This window comes from Theropithecus gelada, chromosome 7b (assembly GCF_003255815.1).
Source record: "Theropithecus gelada isolate Dixy chromosome 7b, Tgel_1.0, whole genome shotgun sequence".
Classification (NCBI taxonomy): domain Eukaryota; kingdom Metazoa; phylum Chordata; class Mammalia; order Primates; family Cercopithecidae; genus Theropithecus; species Theropithecus gelada.
Window position 1 is genome coordinate 19,970,082 of NC_037675.1, and position 18,906 is coordinate 19,988,987.

The 18,906-nt window shown below is 43.0% G+C and overlaps 1 protein-coding gene across 1 annotated transcript in view; it reads right to left on the bottom strand.

Moving 5' to 3' along the window:
- Nucleotides 1–18,906, bottom strand: part of CHSY1 (chondroitin sulfate synthase 1) — a 74,310-nt gene extending 55,404 nt beyond the window's left edge. Inside the window, exons 1-2 of the mRNA XM_025392762.1 lie at nucleotides 18,536–18,906; nucleotides 2,631–3,126 (exon numbers count right to left, since the gene is read on the bottom strand). Of these exons, the coding sequence (XP_025248547.1) occupies nucleotides 2,631–3,126; nucleotides 18,536–18,855 (816 nt within the window). The 5' untranslated portion in view covers nucleotides 18,856–18,906. The remainder of the gene's footprint in view (nucleotides 1–2,630; nucleotides 3,127–18,535) is intronic.

An 18,906-nucleotide genomic window follows, 5' to 3' on the forward strand; every position in this document is an offset into this window, starting at 1 on the left:
AATTCTTAAAATTATAATGAAGAACTACACGTGAAAGGCAACACTTCAAACACAAGAAAACATACAGGAGAAAAAAATATTCGTGACCTAAGAAAGGGAAGAATTTCTTAAACAAGGCACAAAAGCATAAACCGTAAAAGAAAAGAATGATGCATTAGATTGCACTTAAAGATTCACAATTCATGTACAATAAAAATCCCACAATTAAAGTGAAAAGATAAGTCATAGTCTGAGAAAAGATACTCCATCCAGAATAAAGCACTTCAACAAAACCCTAAGACAGACATTTCAGCAGAAATATGGGCCAAGACTATGAACAGGCAAGGCAGCTCACAGAAGAGAAAAAGAGAACTCTGGGCACTGCAGGTGGGAGGGCCCTGTGGCACAAGCCCCTGAGGAGAAGCCTGCAGCACTGAGTCAAAGCTCTATCACCACAGGGCATTTAAAGAAATGCAGAGCTGCAGCAGGCCCAACTCACCACACTCCCAGGGAGAGCCTTGCTGCTGCTGTCCCGGACCCACCTCCCAAGGCAGGGAGACAGGGAACTACCCAGGTTGGGGGCCTTCTCACCAACCAGGTCCCTTTAGCTGATACGACCACTGACAGGATGCATCAAGCCTAAGAGGAGGCTTCAAGTGTCCAGACAGGATAATTCCATGCACCCCATGCACCCCTTCGTAGGCCATCAGAAACCTTTTGTAATTACCTCATATCAGAGGAAAACCATCTCCAAAATGGCCTCCCACCCCTGCAGCCCCAGGATGACACTTTCTACCTATATCTTGGCACTAATGCTAAACCCAAGTTCTTGATCAAACTCAAGAGCCTGGCTCCATTTGGTGTCTGTCCAGCAGTATATAACAACATGACCACACTAAGACACACTTTCTCTCTCCCAAAAGAAGGTCTGTTTTCTATGATTACAGCAAGAAGGTTGGCTTCTTGGAGATGATGGTCAGGGGAAAGTGTTCCAAAATACACAACGTGTTACATGTTTTAACCATAATGAAATGTGTTAAGGCTATAACTACTTAATTAGGATGGGGAAAATGCAGAAATACTGCCAGCTGTATTCTGCTTAAAACAGCGTGAAATCCTCAAACAGCTTTCCTCACTGCAAAAATCCGTGACAACAGAGAGATCCTGCAGGCCCAGTGAGCCATCCCCTATGTGCTGGGGTTGGGGGGATAGCGTAAGGCACACAGGGATTAAAGCGTGCACCCAAGATCACATTTAGGACTTAAAATGTATTTGTGACTTTATAATTAAAAATTACATGACCACCCCGTGTATGCTTGAAAATGTCCACTTCCCTAAAGTTCAAACAAACAAACAAAAAAATGAGTGATTAGCAGACATTTAAAAGCAAGTCTGGGGGTAGACAAGTACAGGCAAGAATACTACTCTTTCACTCAAGTACGGGCTTTAGAAAATTAGTTCAGAAAAAAGCTAACAGTTCATATCAGAAAGTGTATTCTTTTTCTTAGGCAAAAGATCTAGCAATTCCCTCTGCTCCTCACAACTGCCAATAGTTTATTAATCTAAAGACAACACAACCTAAATAATTTCTTTCACCCTAACTGATACCAGATTCTGCAAACTGCAGGCAAAGGGGAGCACACTGCCAATAACAACAGAGGAAAGTCCAAAGCCAACTCATCTTCTCTAGAACTGCTACAGAGAAAACATCTACAATTGGACTTCCTTCGGCAATTTCATTTATGTGTCACAGTAACTCAGAAGCTGAATGACACCTATTCTAAAGCAATAACTATATTGTAAACTCACAGATTACAGTCACTATCTGAAAGTCAAGGTACACAACAAATGCAAAACCAAATGCTACTGGCTTTTTTACATCATGATTCCTTTTATAAATTCAAAATAGATAAGTTTCTAATCTGTGTAGGTCATTATGACCAGATGACAAGAGCCAGGCCTTTGCAAAAACAAATAGGGAGATATCCTACATTCTTGCAATTACCTCTGTGGAATCAGAAGTCAGACAAGATGATTTTCTGGATAATCAAGAAAATATCACTGTGACCATCAACAAACCATTATCTATTCTTTAGGCCCCAAATGCCATTATTTATTAAGTATTAGGACAAAAGTATGGAAGAGCCAGGCGCAGTGGCTCATGCCTGTAATCCCAGCACTTTGGGAGGCTGAGGCGGGTAGATCACGAGGTCAAGAGTTCAAGACCAGCCTGCCCAGCATGGTGGAACCTCGTCTCTACTAAGAATACAAAAATTAGCCTAGCGTGGTGGTGCATGCCTATAATCCTAGCTACTCGGGAGGCTGAGGCAGGGGAATTGCTTGAACCCAGAAGGCGGAGGTTGCAGTAAGCCGAGATCACACCACTGCACTCCAGTCTGGAAGACAGAGCAAGACTGTGTGGGGGTGGGGAGGGGCGGGTGGTGGAGAAAACGTATAGAAGATATGCGCTCAAAGCTGAGAAAAGGTAATAAAGGGGAACTGAAACTTTTAATCTAAGGCTAAAAATGTAGAATAATGCCAACTGTAACCCTCAAAGAGGATATCATCTCTTATTTCCTATGATACACTCAGAACTAATGACAAAATTGACAAAATTAAGTTTTTCCCGTTGTAAAGACTTCTGTTCTTACCTCATAAGACCATACACACTGCACCCCTGCAAACCTCCGGACACATCTTCCCACCTCCACGTCCTCATGGGTGGTGTACATCTCCCGGAGACACTTGCCAATGTGCGGCACCATTCTCCGAAGTACCTCCCGGCTCATGATCACGCCAGGCCCCCCCATGCAGAAGTTCTCACCAGGCTCGAGGGCCAGTTTTCCCATTTCTTCCGTGGTGCCCAGGCCTGTCTGCCCAAGAAAGAGGGGCTCGCTGCTATTCAAACTCCTCAGGAAATTCTCCAGACGGTCTCCTTTGATGTACACGTCATCATCTGCTCTCATAAACCATTCATACTTGTCCAAGTAGTGGTCGTGCATGTACTTGAGCATCATGAAGGACTTCTTCTGGGGCGGGTAGGAGTCATCCACACCCCGTAGTGGCACTATTGGAATTGGTATAGATGTGTCAGAACCCTCACTTGAGAAGAACTGAACTTTCCCAGGAATTGTCTTGGACCATGTCCTGGAATTAAAATAAGTATCAGTTAGAGAACAGTTTATTCCAAGCTGATTTTCAGGAATTCACATATCTGCTCATTTTGCATCGCCATGTTCAATGGAATGATAAAAAGCTACTTGGCCTGCTTGATTCCTCTTAATGAAAGGCCAGGTTACCGGGTATTGTAAAGTCTAAATTAATTTTCAAAAGAACCCCAATAAAAAATGAAGAAGTGGTAAAACTGTTCTAGGATAACTAAGTTTTAGTTATGGTTGAAAACCAAACTGCCAGGGGACCAAGATCTGGGTATACAGATTAATTCTGTGATACTATCAACTCCCTAACTACAAACTTCTCAGCTCTATAAAACAAAAAACAAAATCAAATGGTTCACTCAAAAAATTTTCTTTGAACCAAGTGCCAAGTATGTGCTAAGCTAAAGGGATGTGGTGGTGAACAAAAATGTGGTCCCCAACTCATAGAGAGGACATAAGCTAAGAGAAGTACTTATAAAGAGCAGAGCACAGGACATGAGCTAGACCAACAGAACAGGGAGCCTCCCCCTGAAACAGGGTTAACATCAAGGAATGCAGGGGCACGAAAGCGCTGTCATGAGGCGAGGAAGAAGGCTGATACAGTTTGGCTGTGTCCCCACCCAAATCTCATCTTGAATTATAGCTCCCACAATTCCCACATGTTGCGGGAGGGACCTGGAGGGAGATAAGTGAATCATGGAGGCAATTTCCCCCACACTGTTCTCATGGTCATGACTGAGTCTCAAGAGATCTCATGGTTTTACAAGGGGTTTCCCTTTTAGCTTGGCTCTCATTCTCTCTTGTCTGCCACCAAGTAAGACGTGTCTTTCACTTTCCGCCATGATTGTGAGGCCTCCTCAGCTACGTGGAACTGTGAATCCATTAAACCTCTGTTTCTTGGCCGGGCGCGGTGGCTCATGCCTGTAATCCCAGCACTTTGGGAGGCCGAGGAGGGCAGATCATGAATGAGGTCAGGAGATCAAGACCATCCTGGCTAATGTGGTAAAACCCTGTCTCTACTAAAAATACAAAAAAATTAGCCAGGCCGTGGTGGTGGGCGCCTATAGTCCCAGCTACTCGGGAGGCTGAGGTAGGAGAATGGTGTGAACCAGGAAGGCAGAGCGTGCAGCGAGCTGAGAGCGACAGAGCGAGACTCCGTCTCAAAAAAATAAATTTAAAACAACAACAACAGCAACAACAAAACCTCTGTTTCTTTATAAATTACCTATTTTGGGTATGTCTTTATCAGCAGTGTGAGAATGGACTAATACAGAGGCAAATGTGGCCAGGCACAGTGGCTCACGCCTGTAATCCCAGCACTTTGGAAGGCTGAGGCAGGAAGATCACAAGGTCAGGAGTTCAAGACCAGCCTGGTCAACATGGTGAAACTCTGTCTCTACTAAAAAAAATACAAAGTTTAGCCGGGCGTGGTGGTGAGTGCCTGTAATCCCAGCTACTCGGGAGGCTAAGGCAGGAGAATTGCTTGAACCTGGGAGGCGGAGGTTGCAGTGAGCCGAGATCGCACCACTGCACTCCAGCCTGGGCAAAAGAGCAAGACTCCATCTCAAAAAAAAAAAAAAAGTACAGAGGCAAATGTGCAGGGCCTGGCAGAGTACACTAAAGATGCAGGGCTCTATGTTGCAAGAGCCACAGGAAGCTTCTAGAGGGAATGTGGCAGAAGACAACATTAAGGCCCACACATTTTGAACTCCCTAGGAATGGAGAAGAGGACCGAAGGAAGCCAGAGTGGACCCAGGAAGACCACTGAGTAAACTACTGCAGCAGCCCAGACCCGGGTTTAAGAGACAACAGTTGCCCATCAACAGAGGGAGGATGAGTGGTCAACTGCAAGGAAACCACATAAAGGCTGCTTCTGCTGAGCAGCTAATTTAAGGCTATCATGTCGCACTTTCCCTCACATTTTCTTCACGCTCTGTATTAAGATCTAAAGTTGTTTGGCTACAATAATTAATTTATACAGACTACTTCCAAGAAAAAGTATCATGGAGAATAAATAAAATAGTAAATTTAATCCTAAGATCAAAAAAGCAGAGTTATCAAATGACGTTCTCTCAAATATTTTTTTATTTTACCTGTTACAACTGTATTTATTATAGTGAAAAATTACTTGAAGGATCAATGAAACCCCCACACATCTTTAAGGAAAAGTCTTAGGAGAGAAATATCTGAAAACATACACACCAAACCTCTGGGGAAGAGATACCAAGGAGGAAAACTGGGAGGAGCTGGAATGTGTGTGTGGACAAAGGTGACTTTCACTTTTTATTCTATGCATCTCTATATCGAAGGACAATGGCGTTAAGTATCATATTACTTTTTGAAAAAAACTGTGATAAAATATACATAAAATTTATCATCTTAACCATTTCTAAACGTAAAGTTCAGCAGCATTCAGTGTTGTGAAACCATCACCACCATCCATTTCCAAAACTTTTTTCATCTTGCGAAACTGAGATTCTAAACATTTTGTTTTTGTAATTTTAAAAAGAACTCACAATGAAGTACTTGGAAAACAAATGACTGGCTTTTATTTCTCTTCCAAACCCAAATATGAGGAATACAAAACAACTTCAAATGTATCTTTCAAGTAGAGGCAAAATTTAATGGAATTCAACTTTCTGCCAATACGCCTCTCAAAAAGTGCAAGGATTAAATATATACCATTTTCCATCAAATTTAGGATGTTAACTGGAAGATGCACCATTGTTTTATCTATCAACAACAAATTAAAAAAATACTGCCAATCATAATCCCATGATGCCAATAACTATAAAATCCATCCTAACTTCTGAGATGTCAAAATCACAGAATGGATATAAGATGGCATTGTTAATGTTTTCGCTTAGTGCCTATGGATTTAAAATGGACCTGTATTCTTATGCCACTTAAATAACTCATTAACAAAGATCAACAATAACAACGAAGAACAACAATAACAACAAAAACCAAATTCAGCTCATTCATTTCACAGTATTAACAGATACTGTACTAGGTACTGCACTTCATTTTCACAAAGGATATGCTCCTGAAGAAAAAGGATGTAGAATAAACAGAGATGTGGCAATTAATTTAAAGAAAAACCAATTCCACCTACAAAGGGACAAGTCCTTTTGCAAATGCAACAATGTGTGAATGTGTGACAAGCTATACACAGTCTTCTGATGTGGTGACATATGGAGGGGAGACAACTTCTCAGAATGCCTCCAGCCTTGAGAAGTTAGGACAAAATTGTAGTGTAATGACCCCCCATTCAAGTTGAGGAGCCCCTGATGATGCTCTCTTTATAGAGAAATGTTTTTCATTTGGCAGTCACAATTCTTTGAAAAGGTAAATAATTTCAGTGTTTGGCACACAATAGAGGTCAATAAATGTGTGGACTGAATACTGCCCACTATTGTACTATAAGCAACTTAATGGTGCCACATGTGTTTACAAAAGGTCAGAAATAATTTCTATCTTGTATCTTTGAGAAATTTTCAACTTAGGAAGCCATGAAAATACTAAAACACTATAATGTTATTTGGGAGATGGGGTGGGTGAGACAATTCCTGCCTTCAAAGAACCACCTACTAAGGAGGCAACCTACAGCATCACGGTCAAGAGCTGGCTCTGGAATCAGGCCATGGGGGTGAGAATCCCAGCTCCACTTTGGGTGAGTTACTCTGTGCCTCAGTTTCCTTATCTGTAAACGGTGGTTGCTGTGAGGGTTAAATGAGTTCTCTGTAAAGTGCTTAGAAGCCTGCTTGGCACTATGTAAGTATGACTTATTATTAGGTAAGGCAAGAGTTTGCAAATCAAATAAGGCAGTGAAAGAAAAAGTAAGGAAGACAGGAAAGTGTGGGTTCAACATGGACTAGTCAGTCTCAGGAATACACGGAACAAAGGTAATGTGGAAAATGCTTCTTATGTTTCTGGCTAAAAACCTGAGCCTCAAGCTATATACTGAAATCTTGTTTTACTATCAACTTCAGACAATGTTACAGGATAGAAGTGTAAGACTTGAAATTTCACAAGTGTTTTTGCTTTAGAACACCAGAAACTTTCCTATTAGACTGAGGATGAAACTTCATTTTAGTTTGGCCCTGCTTCCCATGTGCCCCACCAGGAAGAACACAGTGAAGGAGGCCCTAGCAGTACAACCAGCACGTACGCAATTAATGCCTCAACTATGACTTGAAATGGTGTAATTTGCTCAAGAAGAGAAACCAATTAATTTTAAAAACAGTCTAACCTCAACCCTACAGTTTTATGGTAACTCCACCCAATTATTATCTGTTCCTTTTTAGGTAATTCAGGGAAAAACCTCATATTGTCCTTTTCTGTTCTAAATGACTGGTGGTTGGTTTTGAGGGAAATCTCTCAATGTCAAGTCTTTGTAAACCCTCCAATCTTAAGAAATTATAATCTTTTCAATTAGGGTCCTTAACTTAAATAGCTCCACAAAGTGAACGAGTTCTGGAACATAAATCGTGATTCACCACCATCCTGAGGAAGGAGGAGGGGATGCATTAATAATTTCAAATAATTGAAGGGAATGCTCCTGAAGAAGCAAGCTGTCCCCTCTTCTGCAATATCAACAGGTCCAGTTCCTTCATTTTCATAAGCAAACGTCAGCTTTGCCATCAACACATTTGTTACCAGGAGCAAAGAACTCTCACTTAATTGAAACGACAAAACGTTTGCAGAGGCCTTGCCAGAAAAAGCTCATTTTCAACGAACTGATATCCAACTCTTGCTCAAGCCCAGATAAGACAGCTGAAACTTGAGAGTGCCAAGTGAATCTTCCATCATTCTAGGTTTCTAAACGCTATTCCTACACTGAATTAAATCACAGTTAAGTAATTCGGCTGGACCAATATTAGCTTTGCTAAGGAATGCCTTTGCTGGTTAGGACTTAACCCATTTATGCCGGAGGTTGCCATTTTTTTGTGTGTGGAAAAAATCAGACCTTGGTGATGACCTTGAGCAGGACAATAAATAACTCCCACAAGCTTAGTGTTCCAATAATAGAACTCTAGGCATAAAATGGGTTAATATTGGCCTCCATTTCTATTCAGTGTTGTTTTAAGAAAAGCTACATAAAACACACCTCTGTACAAAGTTGCATCTATAGCATGACTCTTGTGCTTGGTAAATATTCATAATATATGGGTAAGTTTAAAAAGCAGGCAACAGTATATACTTGTGATGTGGCTTACCAAGGGAACAAAAGTACATATAAAAAATAAAATAACGTACAACTCCACCCCCAAAGTATTCACCGTGGTTATTCTTGGATGGGAAAACCAGAAAGGATTTAATAGTCTTTTTTTTTTTTTTTTTTTCTGAGACGGAGTCTGGCCCTGTTGCCCAGGCTAGAGTGCAATGGCGTGATCTCACTGCAACCTCCGCCTCCCGGGTTCAAACGATTCTCCTGCCTCAGCCTCCCGAGTAGCTGGGATTACAGGCACCTGCCACCACGCCCAGCTAATTTTTATACTTTTAGTCAAGACGAGGTTTTACCATGTTGGTCAGGCTGGTCTCGAACTCCTGACCTCGTGATCCGCCCACCTCGGCCTCCCAAAGTGCTGGGATTACCGGCGGGAGCCAAAGTGCCCGACCAATAGTCTTCTGTATGTTTTCTAAATTTTCTAAGTTTTCTGCAACAGGTATATTTAGAGTTAGAAAAAAAGGTTTTAACTGGGCAAAAGCTTTCAGGCTAACAAGCAAGCAAAGAAATCAAAACATGTAACAACAGAGAATTTTTACTTTTGTAATAAAACATTTTTTTATCCAACAAGAAAAACTGAAAGAAAAATAGAGTAAGATTGAGTTGTTTCGATTGTGATTTTTAAACTTTAATAGTTATTCTACTATTTACCATTAAATAGGTGGGGAGATTTTCCGTGAGTTCCCCAAAATTACTATTATATGTGCTGTCTGATAGTTACACAGCAGTTATAAGTGTGAAAGGACTCATGATAAAAACATCTTGGAAGTTAAAGAAGGGAGGATATGGGTTTTTCTCTTTGTAGAACTGATGGATAATAGGAATTAAGTGTATATACAGCTGTTCCTTAGTATCCAAGAGAGTGAATGATCCCAGGACCCCAAAATCCACAGATGCTCAAGTCCCTGATATAAAATGGTGCAGTATTTGCTTAAACCTTCACATATCCTCCTGTATACTTTAAAGCATCTCTAGATTACTTATAATACCTGATACAATGTAAATGCTATGTAAATAGTTGTTATACTATATTGTATTTATTTGTATTATTTTTATTATTGTGTTATTTTTTTATTGGTTTTCCCCCCAAATATTTTCAATCCATGGATGGTGGAATCCACAGGTGTAGCAGATAGCAGGGCCAGCTGTATTTACAGTCTCCCCTGTTACAGAAGGGATTTAAGACAACTTAACCAAAATGCATACAGGATGAGAAAAATCAGCAAGAAAATGAGACCAAAGAAAAGTAAGAGTAGGAAACCCTTAAGCAAGGAACAAAACGCAAATCCTGGTTGAGGCTGCCCTGCCCCGGCAAACCCTGAATCAGTGAGAGCACTCTCAGGAGTCACCACTTCAACTGCAAAGTGCTTATGTGCTGAGACCTATCTGCCATCATGTGACCGATGGATTTACTAGTGGTGGGCCCAAATTCAGCTACAAACTTTCTAGCAGGCAACCATGGGAAGTCACAAGACCGTGTCCTACTGTTCAGGGTTAAGTGTAAAAACTATTTCAGATACTAAGGCCTGAGGGAAACTTCTCCCTAGGTCAATGACGGAGGTATCAAACTTTCTAGCAGGCAACCATGGGAAGGCACAAGACCGTGTCCTACTGTTCAGGGTTAAGTGTAAAAACTATTTCAGATACTAAGGCCTGAGGGAAACTTCTCCCTAGGTCAATGACGGAGGTATCCTTACAGGAAGCACAGGGTGATGGAGCAGCAGTCCAAGTTTATCCTCCCAAAAAAGTACATGGAGGGCACTAATCTATGCTGCCAGTCAGAGCCATGGCCTTGAGAAAAGGCAGAGGCCTTTCAAGGCTACCAAGTGATGCCACGGGGCTCTCCTCGGCTGGAAGGAATCCCCTCTGGCAAGATGTTGCAAACACTGTTCAGTCCCTCATCTCCATCTTCTGCCTTGGTCCCAAAAGCTCTGCAGCAAATGCATTCAGTTGCAGTTTCCCACTTCTGTGCATGTGGTTTCCGGGTATGTGGTTTCCTCTTTCAAAACCTTTAACCGTCTCATCGTGCACGTCCTTATGACCTGTCCAATCTCAAATTCTTTTTGAAAGGAAACGGGAAAATATAACAGAGGTTGTGAATGGTTGGAAAATTATTTTAAAAGAAAAATCAAATTATACTCTTTACTGTCCATCCTAAACAATAGACTTCAGGGGAAAGCAAGCAGTAAAGAGCCCTTTTTTTCCTTAATTAAACTGTTGGCAGGGTGGATTACAGCTTCCCACTTCAACAATGGCCTGGGCACAAGCCCAGAGGGCATTCTAAGGTATTAAAGGCTAAGAGGAGCCTGCCCTGTGAGCCCAGGTTCACAGCAAACAATGGGAACAGAGACCACAAATAGGACACTTTTGAAACATAAGAATTAAAATTTGGAGTGTAAATGACAGAAGGCAAATTCTGATCTCTCGAGACATTTCCAAAGCTTCAAAGTTTTGGAGAGCTACTTTATATAATTTGCATATCACTGCTGTACCCTTAAAAGTATAAATATGCAACTAATACTTAATGATCCACATGAACCAAAAATCAGTATTGTTTAATGCAAACAATTAAACCACACTGAACTTATTCTGGCCGACCACTTTGCAAATCACCGTCTTCCTGGACTGAGGCACTACCCTGTATGAAGCCCACCTAACAAGTCACCAGCCACCCTGGCTCTACAGCCTCCACTGGCCAATCCACTGGCTTTTCCATCCCACACATGTCTCCCAGGTGATCACCTACATCACTTTCCCACTCTCATGGACACTGTTAAGGGTGGGCAAACAGTCATCGTGGATAAGGAGACCAGCCTTACACATACTTCAACCACTTTCAGACCCACTCTCAGTGTGCATGGCTTGGCGACTTGAAAACCTGGACAAAACCTGCCGGTCAAGGACACCTTTGCAGTGCTTGGGCTGGATTTAACTGAAGGCCAGAAAACTTGATTCCAGCATTAGCTTCTGAGGCCACATTCTGAGTCTGGATCCATGTGCTACTCTAAATTCTGCCCAATTATCTGTGGACACTACCATCAGAAACACGCTGAGCTAAGTGTAACAGCCTTTGCACCTATGGTCCACCTAGAAAACCACAACTTCAATGGCCTCAACACCTACCTGTCAATAATCCTCAGGTTTTTGGTTTACAAGCACCAACCTGACACCAAATCAGAGCAGACTGTACCTTATTTTTAATAATCCAGAAAATGTATTTGTCTACAGAATAAATGCTGTAGCTATAAATGCTTCAGAGATGACACTGAATTCAGGTGAGAAGATGGACTGCTTTTATACTTGTAAACTGTAACTAGGTTTTCTTGTTCACCCAATGCCATCCGGAATCAGAAGCCAAAAAGGCATCAACAACAGGTGGAAGCACTTAGTATTTACATTAAGATACAAAAGCTGGGGCCCCTGCATTGAAAATGCTGCCACCAGATCCTCCCTAGTATCACCTGGAAGCATGAAGTTACAGTAACTGAGGAAAACAGTCGTTACACTAACCAAGTAAATGTGTGCTAAAATAACTCTGTCACTTCAGGACAGAATTAATGGTAACTGACTGAAACAAGAATGGGCTGTAGCTCTGTGCCTAGCAGACCTCCAGGCCAACAGCCTAACGTGCTCAAAATGGAATGCACAGTTTCTCTTAGAGCTGGCATCTTTTTGTGGTTTTACTGTAGCTTTATTACAAAATAACTGCTTACTGTAGAAAAACTAGAATATGTAGAAAAGTGCTAAAAAGAATATAAAAGATCATTTGGCATCACAGTGAGTACATCCTTTTATGTGTCCTTTTCTATGCTACACATATACTTTTGTTTTACTTTAAACACAAAGGGACTTGTACTGACCATACTGTTTTACAGCTTACTTTCACTTAAGTATATTCTGAACCTCTCTTCATGTTAATAACAATATTTCAGCCACACCATCTTTACTTGTCAGAGATGCAGACCACAGTATGGATGAATCAGTTAAGTCAATTTTGGTCCTTATCTCCTAAAGCAGGACACCTAAGATACCTGAAATTTCCACTTCATATGTACACCTTTAAGCACACCTTTAAAACTTCTTTGGAAAAAATTCTAGAGGAATTGCTAGACCTCAAGAGAGCTGCATTTTAGACTTCTAGATAAATGCTACCCAAGCGCCCCTCAACAGGTACCGGTCCTGTCCAACTCTAGCTAGGTACTAGTACTTGATGAACTCCAGCCACCCTCTGCAGTGGCAACACCCCTGGGCTGATCTTCCAAAATACACATCCCATCAGGCTACTGTCCTGCTGAAATGTCACCAACAGCTCTGGACACCAACCACACGAAGCCCAAATTCCTAAGCCTGGCGCGCAGACTTTCCCTCCATGTCCCTGCCCACCACTCTACCATCCACAGCCTACACCCAGCCCCAAGCAGCTGGTCTTTCCCATTGCTCCTTCACTAATTCCTGCCATTTCATGTTGTAGGAAACCTGTAGTTGTCTCTGCCTCAAAAACACCTCTTCATCTTCCAAGACTCAGCTAGTGGGTAAAAAAAGGGTAGGAGTGTGGGTGAGACGTTTCTTCAACCATTCACCCACTGGGTGTAAGCCTTTCTTCTGTTCCCCCACAGCCCACAGTGACTAGTTCAGGCACCTTGACAGCCCTCTAACCAATACCGTCGCTTGTTTCCTTCTGAGACTATGAACTCTGCAGAGACTAGGGCCCTGTATTAGCAATCTACTTTTAATAAACAGCAGCTTAGTTAATGGACAGATGACAGTGAAGCTGCCAATGCAATGAAAACAGTCATGCACAATCCCCTATTGACAGCCATAGCTATCCCTGGAATATTCTGTTTGAGGGCATCAAGATCTTGAACCATGACATAAAAAACTACACTCATTTTCAGGGCCACACTGTTCACTAGTCTCCTACAGAAAATTCATAATCTGAAATAACTTGGCATGCCAAAAGTTCACTTACAGGTTGATTATTTGGATTTTATATGGAAAAGCTTTCTGTATAAATGTTTGCCAAGTTGAATTCTATCTAAGAGAGTGAGCTTAGCTCAAGAAATAAGGAAAAGAATTCAGATTTATAAAGTAGGAGGATCTCATTAAGGTTGGTAAAGAACAGTCTGCCTTCATCTAAAGCATTGGGAAGAGATCATTAACTGATAACAGTATCTTGAAATAAGATTCCTATATCTCAAGGTAATGCTTCTCAAACTTTCTTCCCACAGTCCCCTACAGACTGACGCTAATCTTTAATGCTGCCCTTGTTCAATTTTGGTGCAAAGAAAGGAAACCATCCACCTCTTTCTTCTGACAACATAAAAAAAGAACAAAACTATTCGCCATCTTCAGCCCAGAGAGGGTAAGAACCAAAACAAACAAAAGGTGTTGGATTAGCTCAAGGTTCTGGGCATAAAAAAGGACAAATAAGCAAAATACGTGTGGCTTTTTCTTTTTATCAAAATGTTGATTAAAAAAAATTTAAATAGCATGAAAACTCTCTCAGCAAGAAAAGGTAAGTGTAGCCAAGAAATGTTTGAAGCAGATGAATAACAAAGGAGAACTTGTCCACCGGATATTAAAATATTATTCAACCTCCAATAATTTCAATGGGTGGTACTGGCACAAGAACAGACAGAAAGATCAATGGAACAAAACATGAAGTCCAGAAACATACCCAAGAATTCTGAGTATGATGAAGATGGCATTTCAAATTGGTAGGGAAATGAAAACTTAGTCAACGGTACGTGGTGCTGTGACCACATACTATTTGGGGAAAAAATAAAGTTGAGATGATTTCTACCCTTTCCAGAATTAGGAAAGAAACGTTACCTTTAAAAATCTCTCCAGGGCAGTAACTGTGAACCTGGGGTAGGGGAAACTAAAATCAAAAAGGCAAAGACATAGACTGAACTACATAAACACTTCCCTTCCATATGTCACAGAACACAACTAAGAAGAAAATTTTTAAATATGGGAAAAATATGAATTGCAGCTAGTAATGCAAGACACAAGAAACCCAGAGGTTCTGACAAGCTGTCCTTAATTCGCATAATAAATGACTTCAGATAAATTACAATACCATTTTAAAGCGAAATTACCTAGAATACGAATAATTTGCAGATGAGTCAAAATAAATTATTTGTGTTAATTTACAGAACCCCAGCTACCCACCTCCTCTTCCTGCATAAACCCTCCAGTGGCTTTCTAATTCATTTAGAATGACTGGACACTAGCGAGCCCCTTCCCTTTCTTTTATTGGCCCTCTTGGTGTTCCTTTCCAAGCCGGTCCCTGCCTTGGGACTTCCCAGCACTTCCTTGGCCTTGATGCTCATCATTGATATTCACACAACTGGCTCTTCATGATCAGATCTCAGCCCAAATGCCACTCTCTCCAAACTCTTCCCCGATCACCTAACACAGAGAGGACACACGTGCCCTGCCTCAACCCTGTTCTGTTTTCTCTACAGCATCCATCGCTAGCAGAAACCCTCTTTTTAGTGTTGTCTCTCTGACTAAAGAACACGAGAGCAAGCCATGTATCGTAGTCTCCCCCAGGACTCAGGGTCTGGGCCCAGAGGGGCCATGCATGCATGTGCTTTACAAAGAAATGGATCCTAAGTAATGAAACAGGATCACTCCTATGAACTTAACAGCTACGGTGTCACTCAGGGCCTCCAAAGGTCAGTCTGGCTGGTTTCTCACCTGCTACATTTTGAGTTTTGTCTTGCCTGCTGTGAAAAATCTGTTTCTTGCCTGCTGTCAGCTGTCACTCCCCTGCTATATCTTGGTGGCCCCCATCCACCCCTCATGCAGATGGTAGGTCTAGAAAGTAAAAATGTGTAATGATGGAGACGTTCTATCATCAAAGTGCAGTGCCTTTAGTGTGGACGGGCATATCTCCTTGGATTTTCAAAAGCTTTTTTAGCCCCTTTCTGGATGTCAGACAGTTGTTGGAAAGAAGTGGTTGCTAGCTACTAGTCCCTAGACCTAAATTCTGACATTTTCAGTATTCTACACCAAAGTATCATCTTACTGAAATTGCTGGCATCTCCTTCATCCATAAGCCAAACAACAGTTGCTTTTGTTTTTTTAAAAAACAAAACTAGAGTTTTCTCTAAGATAAAGAATGAATTTACCTTTCAGGAGAAATGTAAAACTCAGCACATCGATTTCCAAACTAGAGTTCTATCTTGTGCTAGAAGAATCAAGCTTACTTTTATACTGAACTATGTATGCAATTTCCAATTTAAGAGCTCAGTGCAGACTTTTGGCCTGGGCTGCAGAGTACAGTAAAACTGTAATCATATGTTATACCCTATAACCTCCATCCCAATTGAGGCCTTCCCCAAAAGTTCCTTAACTTTTAGCCGTAAGGTTAAAATCGTCTTGTGCCAACTCCTGCAGTCAGTCTAAACACACTGTTGGCAGGCAAGAGGCAAAGGACCCTAACTGGCAGGGCAGGTCCACCTCCAGGCTCCAGGTACTCTGACTTCTTAAGATCTGGGAGATAAAAGGAAATTTATGTGAGAAAGCTGGAGTGACACTAGCTGGACACTACCTCCTGGTAGGCGTTTTCCTTTCTCAGAATGGCAGAGGTGTCACAATGAAGGGAGAACCCGGCCTGGGGGCAAACTGTGTTTCTGCTTCCCCTAACTACCTGAAAAACAAAACAAAACAAAACAAAAAAACAAAAAAAAAAACAAATTAAATCTTACATCCAGAAAAAGATGAAGGAGCAGATGTGGAAAGGAGGCCAAAAGTAAGAGTAGCTTGAGTTTGGGAAACCATCTCCAAGTGTGAAACAGTAGTTCTAGTTTGCATTACCTTTCTTTTTTGGAGACAGTCTCGCTCTGTCCCCTAGGCTGGAGGGCAGTGGCGCAATGTCGACTCACAGCAAGGTCTGCCTCTCAGGTTTACGCTATTCTCCTGCCTCAGCTTCCCCAGTAGCTGGGATTACAGGCACCTGCCACCAAACCCGGCTAATTTTTTTTTTTTTTTTTTTTTTTTTTTTTGCATTTTTAGTAGAGACGGGTTTCACCGTGTTAGTGTTAGCCAGGATGGTATCTATCTCCTGACCTCGTGATCCGCCCGCCTCAGCCTCCCAAAGTGCTGGGATTACAGGCGTGAGCCACCCCGCCCAGCCTGCATTACATTTTCTGAGTATTGCTGGTGCATTAGGCCCCCCATTGATTTGAATATATTCATACTGCAAACATGAAAATGCATTTGCTCAGGGCATGCGGGAGATAAGGGAGTCACCTAATTTACTATTTGTACTAACTAGTTTGGTAACTGTCCCCAAAATTGTTATTTCACATGGTCTATCACCACACTAGAGTCATGCGGATTTACTTTCAAAACCATGCTGTAAATAATTTACGCGGCTCATCCTTGATTTCTGATGCGGCTGTTTCTCCGGTCAAAAAAAATCCCATAAAACCTCAGGTAATGCAAGGTAGATCTAGGAGAGAATTCTGATCAGCTGGTTCCCAAATCGCTGTATTAGCCCATGTATCTCTATCTATCTATCGATAGATAGATACACAGATTTTTTTTTTTTTTTTTTTGAGATGGAGTCTCGCTCTGTAGCCCAGGTTGGAGTGCAGTGGCATGATCTTGGCTCACTGCAACCTCCGCCTCCTGGGTTCAAGCGATTCTCCTGCCTCAGCCTCCAGAGTGGCTGGGACTACAGGCGCAGGCCACCATGCCTGGCTAATTTTTGTATTTTGAGTAGAGACGGGGTTTCACGATATTGGTCAGGCTGGTGTCGAACTCCTGACCTCGGGTGATCCGCCCGCCTCGGCCTCCCAAAGTGCTAGGATTACAAGCGTGAGCCACAGCGCCCGGCCTGCATTAGTCTGTTTTTACACTACCTGCATTCTAAGCTTTTCAGCCACTCAGGACCCTTCCTGGCGGAATGTGGGCTCTAGACTTAAGCAGGACTCTAAAGGAAATATGCAGGAATGGGGATCAAGCCATTCAAGGGGCAGTCACTGAAGACCGCTTTCACCTTCTTTCTCAGTCCTTTACTTCCTCCCTTAAAGGCAAGGGGACCATATATGCTTTTCCCCTCACAATATATAATGCTTGAAAAATCTGACCAAGACTGCATTTAAAAACTGAAGTGTAAAGGTACTGGTTATAAGAACAAACAGCAACCAGCTTAGCCTGGCTCAGCACTGGCTGCTCTGAAATTTCATTCCCAGACCATTCAGGCTCTAAAACCACTCCCCACATTGGTTTGTTCTGTGGCTGAATAAGACCCAAACTTTATCCATACGGTGTTTCTATACTTCATACATACAGGGTTTCAATCAAATTCCTTTATTGAGTCTACAACCCTCTCCAAGTTCAAATTCACTCCAATACAAATCTGATTCTAACCATGCCAGCCATTCCAAAATCATCTCCCTTCTAAAGACTACATTGGCTAATCCCTTTGTTAAACCTGGACACGATTCCAGCTGCTTTTATGACTCATTTGGCCAACTAGAGCCCAGTTACTGGATAACATGCATACACCACTAAGCTGAACTAATTAACACCAGAATGCAGTTTTCCACTGTATCTACCAACGGCCAAGAACTGCTTTTCTCCAAGGTTCTCTCCCTCTTTACTCAACAGACTGGAGTGGTCCAGTGTGCTGCGGGCATTCTCTTTCATTTACAGGAGTGCCTCCAACTGCGAAATGTGAGAGTATGATATGGAAAGGTTCTAGAACTAGATTAATGTACACGGGCTCTAGTTTTACAAAGACAAAGGTGCACATTTTAGAGAATCCAATAACAGCCCTAATTGCCTCCACTATCAGGTACTGTGCTATGAGTTTTCCAACATCATGAGGGAGACCCGATATGTCGGGCCCTTTTAAGGAGAGGCTTCGATTTGTAAAGGCTAAAGTGCCTTAATCAGGGTGAGAGGCACACCCAGTGAGGCCACACTAGTCTATTTGACCCCAAAGGCCATGTTCTTGAACGCTGCGCTCACCATCCCGCCTCTGATCTTTTCTCCCTCGGCCCGGCATCTCCCGAGAGGCAAGCCGATCCCACCGGAAGGCCAGGAAGGGCCTACGAAGCGGGCGAACGCGAGAGCCAGGAGAGGACCCGGGATGCCAGCCGACAGGATGCCGGACGCAGGAGGCGGTGCCCGGGAAGCAGGGGCTCACCTGTAGGCGGCCACGGCGCGGGTCTGCAGGTATTTCTGGGCAGTCATGACTCCCACGAAGAGAAAGTTCCTGTCGCGCGGGCCGCCATCTGGGTCCGAGCCGGGCGACCAGAGCTGCGCCCCGCGCGCATCGCCGCGCGCCCCGCCGGCCTGGGAAGCCGCCGCCTGCCCGGACCGGCAGCCCTCGGGGCTGGCGCGGCGCCGTGGGCCCGCTCGCTTCAGCTCGGAAGCACGGGGCAGGACGAGCCGCGAGGCCAGCACGAAGCCCAGGACGAGCCCGAGCAGCACGCTGAGCCAGGCGCGCCGGCCGCGCGCGGCCATGCCCGCGCCGCTCCGCCCGCCGGGCCGCCGCCGCCGCCGCAGGCTCCGCGC